The 10,591-nt window shown below is 36.5% G+C and overlaps 1 protein-coding gene across 1 annotated transcript; it reads left to right on the top strand.

Moving 5' to 3' along the window:
* Positions 1 to 4,169: 4,169 nt before the first annotated feature.
* On the top strand, positions 4,170 to 8,980 carry LOC126795007 (uncharacterized). The gene is made up of 3 exons (XM_050521812.1): positions 4,170 to 4,300; positions 4,410 to 4,540; positions 6,838 to 8,980. The coding sequence occupies exon 3, from the start codon at positions 7,658 to 7,660 to the stop codon at positions 8,423 to 8,425; it is 768 nt and encodes a 255-aa protein (XP_050377769.1). The 5' UTR covers positions 4,170 to 4,300; positions 4,410 to 4,540; positions 6,838 to 7,657; the 3' UTR covers positions 8,426 to 8,980.
* Positions 8,981 to 10,591: the final 1,611 nt, after the last annotated feature.

The raw sequence follows: 10,591 nt of genomic DNA, 5'->3' as shown, positions 1-10,591 counted from the left end.
TGAGTTTGGAGAGGTAGCAGAAGAACAAGAGCAGCTCTTTCTTACTTTCTTAGTGCTCTGGAGTAGTGGGCATCGTCGGCCTTAAAGAGACAAGTGACTGAAATTTATTTACAGCATTTCTCTCTCGCTTTAACATATTTTACTTCGGAGGCAATAAAATGCGACTTTTTCACTTTTTTTTTTAAATAATAAACTACTTAAAATATCAGAGAACAATTTAGTTTACAAATAACTCATTACCTAATTTGTTAAAACAAATAAGGACCAAATTATGGTAAGTTATCACATGTCATAAAATATTTACTTTTTTACCCCTCTTTCACTCATAGTGTTTGCTACTATCAATGGAGATGTTATCTTCTACTGTTGACTATAAAAACAAACTGCTACTGTCGAGTTAAAAATTAGCTGCTAATGTCGACTTGAAAAACACCTGCTACTGTCGACTTGGAAGGTACATGCTACTGTCGACTATGAATCTAACTGTTAATGTCGACTTGGAAGATACCTGCTATTGTCGACTATAAGTCTAGCTGCTACTGTCGACTGAGAAACTAACTGCTACTGTGGTTTTTTGTGAGCAAAATTCGAAATTTCTCAAAACATATGCAATATGTTTCTTAAATGAAAGCCCATGACAAAGAACAACTTTATATATTGACTTACCTCTAAATTGTCGGTAGTTTGGCCGAAAAACTTAAATTTCCCGAAAAAAAATACTAAAAAATGAGGAGAGGGAAATTTGTTAGATCTAAGAGTAACATTTGGTAATTTTCATGAAAATAAGGGTATTTTGGATATTTTTGTATTAATTAATTAATCAGTTTTGTTTTACTTATTCTTTAGACTTGAGCTTATGTCTTAATCTGTATAAGAAATATGAAAACTGAATTTTTAGTTAATTCAAATGTGGTCTAATACCACTAAGTAATTTTCTATTTTTTAAAGAGAGTTGAAATTTACCTTTTAAAAGTTGTAATCCATACTCTTATTTTCTTTATTTGGTAATTTTTTATATAAAAGACAAAATTTTAGTAAGAACAAAATTCAAATCACTTAAAAATGAAACATAAAATGTGATTTACGAATTTAGTAGTGTAAATTTCACCCCTCTTGAATATTATAAACTATTGCTATTTGGATCCTCTAAATTTGCTCAATTGTGACCTCGTGCTTTTTTATTTGGTCGTTCTCTAAAACAAAACGTCACAAATTGCTTAACAACATTAGGAATAGATTTTCAACGTAAAAATTTTGAAACTATGATTCTAACTACAGTACTAGGTTTAAACATCATTGACTATTTTTATGATTCACTCACATATTTGTTGTAAATAGGAGATACATAATGTTATTAAATAGTAATAACGGTGATTGATAGTAGCACTTTGTGCGACGTTCTTAACATGTTTTTACCTTCATTTGTACTTTTCTTAGCCCTTATTGTTGTACTATTGAGTCATTGAGTCGGAGTAAGAGACTTGGGCAGTATTGAATGCATTTTTGTGCTTACATGAGTTAAAAACGCAGAATTGGTCTAGAGTTCTAGTTTGAGTAGGAATCCTTGTAGGAATCCTTGTAGGACTAGAAAAACTAGTGAGATTAGGAGTCTTCATCTTTCTACATTTTGGTCGCATTGGAGATATTTTGAAAGTCCTTCATGCACTAAGAATCCTTGTTAGACTAGGAAACGTATCATTTGGGAGAGTCATACTTCAATTAAAACCTTTTTTTTTTTGCGAAACTTTCATAAATGAACTTTCATGTTCTAGTAACTTACTTGTTCTAGTAAATTTTCATTTTTGCAAATTAGAAACTTTCATAATATAGTTGAGCTCATATATTACATGTGTCTTTTTAAGACAACAATTGTCTAGATTATGACATAATTTTTTAAACTAATTATTTCTTATTTATGATTTTATTTTCTTATTTTCATATTGTATTTAAGAGATAATACTAGAGGAAAACAAGGAGTTTCAGCCATGTAAAGAAGGACTAAAAGGGATAAGGCACAGATTGAGAAAATAAAGGAGAGCCATGCCTACATGGAGAGTTACTCACAGCTTGGGAGATCGAGTGGAACAAGGAGAAGCCGTGCACTATGGAGTTCTATCATCAACAAGTCATGCAATAATTAAATAGAAGAGATAATTAAGGAGAAGATGGAGCAACCGTGAGAAAGATAAGAGAGAACAAACAAAAAAATTAAAGAAAGAAAAAGAAATGAGCCTTGCATATGCAACCAAAAATCTAGAAGATGATCATTAAATGAATAAAACATTGCATGATTTAGGGAATAAAGTATGACTTGATTTAAGGAGATAAAACATGACATGATTATTGGAAGAAATAGGCAAGTTCAAACTGTGCATCCTACCCTCCCTCTTTCTTCTATATATACACGGTTTCACCTCTCAAATAAGATGACTTCTCATTTGCATTCAAGAGCCAAAACTCTACCAAAATACTACCTCAAACATCCTTCACCAAAACAGCAAGCCGTTCTCCCCTCTATACCAATTCCATCTCCACCGAAATTACCATTGAAGACACACCTCCAAGGTTCCTACAACGTGTGATTCTCGCAACTCATCTCCATGGCTTTGTTTGTTTTTGATTTTTTACAATACTTTGTCTATGAAGATTGTAGTATGATGTTTCTGTGGGATTATTGTTTTGTATATGAATTCGAAATTTTTAGATTAATCTATTAGATTTTTAGTTCTTACCGAACTAATGGTTTCCTATAATTATTGAGTTTGTTTTTCTATTGTTGTGTTCTAATCATCTTTCTCATACTTTTAGATAATGTTCAAATATGTGCATATGAATCTAGTGCTTGGATGCAGTCCCTAAGATTGTGTTTGAGTGCTAGATTCATCAATCATATTGACACAAATCGAATCATGCCCTAAGTAGGTTCGGTTTGTATTAATTAAAGTGGTAAAACTTCTGGAAATTTGCATGTGAAACCATAGTGGGTGACGCCATACATGAAACATGTCTCCAACAAAGATTTGGTGCTTAAATGTAATTTTGTTTGATTTCCACTCTAAGTGTTATTGAATTCGATTGCATACAAATTTAGATTAGGCCCTAAGTCAATCTAAATGTTAATTGAAATCTTACATGATTAGATGATCCCTTAAGGCTCTAATTGTATTGGTGTCTAAAAAGTATGTAATTGGTCGAATTAGAATGCATGATAGGTTCGAACTTGTAATTATGTGATGTAATGGTAAATTTGGTTTTAAGTTTGTTAAAGAGAAGTCGATCATGTAAATAGTAATTTAGGATTTATTTTCAGTAGTAGTTTTATAATCCAACTCAAATCCCCCAATAACATGATAAGTTTTGAGGCCCTTTTGAAGTGTTAATTTTGTACTATATTGTGATTTGTGTAATTGTATCTTTGTAAATATAAATTTTGTGTACAGTAAACAGTAAATCGGAAAAAAAATGTATGTTGTAATACCCGAGATTTTTAATATCGTTTAACCGACACATTAGGACTAATTTATCGGCATTTATTTTAAATGTCGTAAACGTAGTTTAATACGTCGATATTAAGCCACACGTCGCCACGAGCTCGGAAGTGTTCATAGAATATTTATCCGACGCTCGGTTTTGTTTTTACGAATTCCTAAAAGTTTAATTGTTTTAAAAATTATTTTCTGAAAATCTGTTTTGGGTTTTTATTTATGGGCTTAAGAAAAGCCCAGCCCAGACCAGTTGTTGACCCAAACACATTCTCTCTAAAACCTTGACCCGGGCCCAAGGCTCGATCCCATTTTCTTCTCCCTTCTTCTCTGTCTCTTTCTTCTTCCTTCATTTCGCGAAATCCTTTTTCTTCTCTGTTTCTTCAGTCATCACCGAGACCGACCACCACCTGGTTCTCCTCACGCTGCCGCCGTCCAGCCGACCCGGACTGGCGCACCACCACGAAATGCTTCCCTTTCTCTTCCTCTACAAGACCCATGCTTTGCATGTGGGATTGATGTCGTATTTTCCCCAAATCAAAAACGAAGCAGTGGAGCAATCTTGGGATTCCGGTGAGTTCTTGAGCTCCAGTGAGCTCTTATATCATCTATTGGTAAGTTTGAATAACTTTTTCATTATACAGTTCAATTTCTCTTTCAATTTCAGAGAACTCGGCTTAATCTCATGTTCTTTGTTTCTCGGTTTCGTCACTACCGTACCACCATCAACCTCGCCTCTCCGGCGGTTCTCTCCTCCATCGTTCTCCTCCTTTTCGGTGAAGCTAGTTAATCTGATAGGCATACCATTTCTCATCTTGGTAAGTCCAGCGTCTTGTTATTATCTCAATTCGATTCTTCTTTCTGTTTTCTCTGTTTCTGTTTCTGCCGAAAAGACCTATACTCAATCGTCCTCTCTTCCAAGCTTAGGCGATTTGGAGACCATGAGGACACTTGAGTGAATATCAGAAATCAACATGGAGCCTTAGTGACGCAGTGGCAACTCGAGTTGAAGCTGAGAGGTGCAGTGGTCATCGATTTTCCATCCTTGGTTTCTTGAGGTAGCAACCACGTCCTTTTTCTTCTATGATTGTGAATTTTGAAGTGTTGTTGTGTTGTGGAGATGTTGAAGAACTTAGAATTATTTTGCATGTTAGTATAGGCTTGATCAAATTCGATTTTGGTAGTGGGAGACCGATCGAAAGAGGAAGGGATAAATCTCTTGGTTTTTACTGAATAAAGTTACCTTTTTTTTTACTTTTTACCGTCAATATGAATTTACCAAACTGCCATTGACAGAAGTTATTGTTTGACCGTTTGACTTTTACTATTTATAGTTTTATCCTAAGTTACCTTTTACCATTTATTAAATGATTTTAACGGTTTTACTTTTACCTATGGTAACTTAGTGAAAATCAATTTATTCTAAAATGGCGATGATTAACGTAACGCTTAGTTACGAATAATGTTAGTTCTGATTTCCGCCCGGTTCGGAAATCGAGAAGCGAATAACTTAGAAATGTGTCGGTAAATAGTAAAGTCGTCGATACGATTCTGAGTAGATTTAATATCATTAAAATATGCTTTTTATCGCTCGACATTTAAAGTTAGACTATTTTCGGGTTTTCCGAGATTTAGTCGATAATTGGTCAACATAGTCAATTCCTGGTCAACCTAGGAATACTTGGTCAACATAAAGTCAACCTTTGACTTTTCAGGTAGGGTGAGCTAACCCCCTGTGTGTATTTCGTGCCCTGAAATTCATTGTCGATGCCTCGGTTGATTTATTTAAATGTTAAATGAAATGCATTATTGCTTTAGAAATGCTAAAACCCGAAGATAGACGGATACTTCGTGAGTGAGTTGACCTGAGAGTGAATAGGGCCCGGTATTCCGGTAAACCCTCAGTGTCGATAACCGTAAACCTCCGGAGGGGCAATGCCCTGTTTATTATTGGATCCATACTTTAAAGTATTATTGAGGGCATTCCAGGAAATGGACACTTTCACTACTTTGTTGTTACAACAAAGGCAGTTGGCCTCGACTTGTTAGTTTTGCTACAAGTTGTTACGATCGGTCATCATTGACTGGATATTATTGATGGCCATCATACATGTTTGCATTGATTTTCCCTAAAAGAGTAACTTATCCCTTTTGTAATAAAAAGATTTATAGCTCGAGCTCACATCTAAAACTATTTAAGTTTTCATAAAACTTAGCCTACCTCACTTTCAAACCACATAGGTGGGCTAAATTCAGTTTGTTGTTTAGCGAAAGATTTGTACAAGTTTCCAAATTAGCGAGTGTTCAAACGGACTCTGTTCGTTTGTTCGCTTGTTAATCTAAATTTTTTTAACTCTAATACCGTCATTTTCCTTTCCGGGATGTGACATATGTAAATAGTAATCGGTAACAGTAAAGTACGCACAGTAAATAGAATAAAAATGTGAATAGTAACTTTGTGAACAAAAAATAATAATTTGTTTTATTCTATATTTTGTGATAAATGTTTTAATTTTGTTGTAGTATGCATATATGATACTTGTTACACTTAGATAAATTTTTAAGGAAGCTAAATATTTATTTATGCTTAGCTTATTGTAAGTTATAAAGTGAACGGAATATGTAAAGTCCATTTGTTAATATTATTAGCCTTAACCCTCCATTTGTACCTTGCTAAGGTCACTTGGAGTTGAGGGCGGCTTTTATTTACACTTTGGGGCCAGTCTAACACACAAAGTTATTACGAGCTGAGTAAGGGGCATGCTATTTTCATTACCCTGGTTCAAAGTTTACAAAAATTAAATCTCAGAGGCCCATAGACTGACATACATCTCGATGATGAAGTTAATTGGGAAAGCATCATTTCGAGGATGTGGCCTTCGTGGTGTCCAACAAATGAGTCATGCCTTGTGACTATCTCTGATTCTAGCTATCCATCCTTCTGAAACAAAGGAATGAGTTTGTATCTAGACGACGTCCTTAGGCCGCACGTCCACCTCATTTTATAACTTAGAAAATAACTTTGTATAAATAGATGTATATAGTTTTAAAAGAAAATGATATTCTAACTTTTAAGATATATCAGATAAATCAAGACCTTTACTGGGGCTGTTTCAGTCAATTGCACAGTTAGCTCATCTGCTCCATGTACCTTAAATGTTAGGATTGTGTGTGAATAAAATCAATTAGACTTGGTAATACTTTACACTTGTAGATTTCCTAACAAACAAACAAAAAAGAACAAAGAAAGAAGAACAAAAGAAAGTTGCGAAATTGAAGAGAGAAAAAAAAGGTTTGTATTTACTTATACTTGTATTTTTTGCTTTGTAAAGTTACTAATAATTGTTCTTTTCAGGCTCATGAATGTCCAAGATTAGTGGTTGGTCCGAAGATTTTAGTGCACGCCTGAAAAGAATTCAGCCTCAAGCTCAGTTTGATAATATTTCCATTGAGTCAGATTCATTTCACGAAAGAAGAGACTTTGGGTCCATTTTGCCATTTTCAGGTTCATCACGTTACAGTGGGCTCAATCCAGAGTTAGAATTGTTGACAAGTCCGTGTCCTTTGGGCCAATTGAATTTCGATTTACAGTTCACACAATTCAAAGCTGAACATAGGAAAACCTAGTTCCAAAACCACAAATGACATCGATCAGAGAGCAGAATGGCCAAGTAGAAGGAGCAGTTGGGAGGACACCATCCTCTAACATAACATACCATGTTCCAGAGGAGGGCAAGACGAGTGATATTGAGTTGAAGAGTGGGTTCCTACATCATTTGCCTAAGTTCCATGGACTCTCAGGAGATGACCCCAATCGACATGTTACATTGTTTCAATTCAATTGTGAGACCATGTGCCCCAGAGGGGCTGATATTCAGATAATGAAGATGAGGGCGTTTCCATATTCATTAGAGGATCGAGCTCAAAAGTGGCTGTTTGAGGTACCTGCTGGTAGGATTACTTCACGGACAACAATGGCGAGCGAGTTTCTGTCAAAATACTTTCCATCTTCAAGGGTGATTCACATAAGGAAGCAGATAACAGGTGTCAAGTAAGGGTTGTATGAGTCATTTTACAACTACTATGAGAGGTTCAAATCTCTTGTAGCATCATGCCCAGCCCATGGGATTAGAGAAGGTTTGTTGCTTCAGTATTTCTATGAAGGATTGCTACAAATGGAGAGAGAGTTTCTAGATTCAGCAGCTGGTGGATTATTTCTAGACAAGAGTAATGTGGTAGCAAAGGATCTATTGGAGAAAAGAGCCATGAACAATCAGCAATTTGGGACATCTGCTAGTTCCACACGGCAGGTATATGATACCAACTCGAGTTCAAGCTCTGCTCTAGAGAACAAGGTTGATAAGTTGTCCAAGATGATGAGTCATTTCATGAAGACTAGTGGAGCTCAAGTTTGTGGAATCTGTACGGAGGGGCACCCTACTGATCAATGTTCTCAAGTTGCTTCTAGTGGAGGATATGAGGAAGTCAATGCCCTTGGTTATCAAGGAGGTAAGAGATACAATCCATTTTCGAATACCTACAACCCTTGCCTACGTGATCATCCAAACTTTCGGTGGTCCAATAATGAGAATGTACGAAGGCCACATCATAATGGTATGCAATTTGGGCCTCGTCCGGCTGGTTTGTTTAGACCACAAGCTCAACTACTCAATGTTCCACCTCCCAACGTGGCTAATATACCTAATTATGATGAGATGTTGAAATCTTTAGCTGCTGGGCAAAGTCAATTGAATACCATCACTCAAACTTTGGTGGTGGGTCAACAAGTGAATAGCAATGACATTGAAGAGCTAAAAACGCATATGGGCCAGGTAGTAGACTTCATGGGCCATTTTTCTGAAGAAGAGAAGTTTCCGAGTGGTGTCATAGCTAACCCAAGGAATGAGCAAGCCCAAGCTATCATGACAAGGAGTGAGCTCTAGCTAAAGGAGCGACCTAGTATTGCTAGGAAGGCCCAAACGGCCCATGTTCTTGAGGAGGGTGACGAGATGACTATGATGAATGACTTGGAGAAAGATCCAGCTATCTCCAAGAAGGAGTGTGCCGATCCATTAAGCACATAAAGGTACAAATGCTAACTCAAATGAATTAGTTAAAACTAATCTTATTTCATGTGTACCTTTCCCTTCTAGGTTTCCAAAGAGCAGGAATGATAAATCTGATGAGGAGGTGTTGGAGGTCTTTAGGAATGTGCAAGTTAACCTTCCATTGTTGGAGTGTATCAAGCAGATCCCTAAATATGCGAAATTTCTTAAGGAGCTTTGTACTTCAAGAAGACAAATAGGGAAGAGAAAGTAGTGAAGATGAATGAGACAATTTCAGCTGTCATCCAAAAGAAGCTACCCCTTAAGATGAAGGATTCGGGAAGTTTCTCTGTCTCATGTAAAATTGGTAACACATTATTTGATATTGTTATGCTTGATCTAGGTGCTTTGATAAATGTCATGTCATATAATGTTTATCAATCACTAGGATTATGACATTTGAAGAATGATAATGTGATAATCCAATTAGCATAACAATCTACCAAGTACCCTAAGGGTTATGTTGAGGATGTCCTTGTGCAGGTCAGTCATTTGATTTTTTTTGTAGATTTTTATGTGCTAGACATGGAGGTATCACCATTGGAGACAACTCCACTGCTTTTAGGGAGACTGTTCATGAGGACTGCAAGGACATGCATCGATATTGCAAATGGGAGTTTGACAATGGAGTTTGATGGAAATGTTATCAGCTTTAATATTTTTGAGGCAATGAAGTACCCAGTTTCTGACCTTAACTCGTGCTTTTCTGTGAATGTTGTTGATTCTATTGCACAGGTTATGTTAGAGACGTTGGAAGCATACCAATTAGCTATGGAGCAAGGGGCCAGATTTGACAAGCATGGGGACCGTGTCCCAAGAGAGGAGTGGGCTGATTTTGAGCCCAAAATTTTCGAAATTGTAAATGAGCTTGAAGCTCAACCATACAAAAGGTATCCCTCTTTCTTATTAATTCTCATTTCCACTAATAAATTATTACCATATGTGGTACAGGCCCTAAAGTTAGATTTGAAGGAGCGTCCAGTTCATTTGAAGTATGTGTACCTTGGAAAGGATGATACTCTACTAGTTATTGTGTCATCAACACTGAGTAAGCAGCAATAAGCTACATTGATTGATGTGCTTAAGAGGAACAAGACCGCTATTGGATGGACTTTGGCGGATATCAAGGGGATCAACCCTACAACTTGTGTTCATAGGATACTTTTGGAGGATGTCACCAAGCCTACACGTGATGCTCAGAGAAGATTGCACACACCAATGATGAAAATCGTGAAGATGAGGTGATCAAGGTGCTTGATTGTGGAGTGATCTATCTTATCTCGGATAGTCGGTGGATTTCACCAGTGCAAGTTATGTCTAAGAAAAGTGGGGTGACTGTTGTGAAAAATGAGGCGAATGAGTTGGTACCCCAGAGGTTGGTGACCGGTCATAGGGTGTGCATTGATTATAGGAAGTTGAATACTACAACATGCAAGGATCACATACCTTTGTCGTTCATGGACCAGATGTTAGAGAGATTAGCTGGACACAAGTTCTATTGTTTTCTAGATGGGTACAGTGGGTACAACGAGATATGCATTCATCCGGAGGATCAGGAGATAACAACATTTATATGTCCATTTGACACTTTTTCCTATCGACGCATGTCTTTTGGGTTGTGCAACGCACCAGGTACATTTCAACGATGTATGCTTACTATTTTCTCTGACTGTATCGAAAATATCATTGAGGTCTTTATGGATGATTTTAGTGTTTATGGAAAAAACTTTGATGCATGTTTAGAGAACTTAGAGTTAATCTTGAGAAGGTGTGTAGAAACTAACCTTGTGCTTAATTGGGAAAAATGTCATTTCATGGTGAATCAATGGATAATTTTGGGACATATTATATTTGCTAAGGGTATTGGGGTAGATAAGGCTAAGGTTGATATTGTGCATCACTTACCCTCTCCCACAACTGTGAGAGAGGTTCGTTCTTTCCTTGGTCATGCAGGATTTTATAGGAGATTCATCAAGGATTTTTCCATGGTGGCGAGACCTATGT

The sequence above is a fragment of the Argentina anserina genome, chromosome 5 (genome assembly GCF_933775445.1).
Source record: "Argentina anserina chromosome 5, drPotAnse1.1, whole genome shotgun sequence".
NCBI lineage: Eukaryota > Viridiplantae > Streptophyta > Magnoliopsida > Rosales > Rosaceae > Argentina > Argentina anserina.
Note: the sequence above shows the minus strand (reverse complement) of the source record. Positions and strands in the feature narration are given on the sequence as shown.

Coding starts and splice junctions, on each gene's coding strand:
- LOC126795007 (XM_050521812.1), top strand. CDS start 7,658: ATGGAGAGAGAGTTTCTAGATTCAGCAGCTGGTGGATTATTTCTAGAC.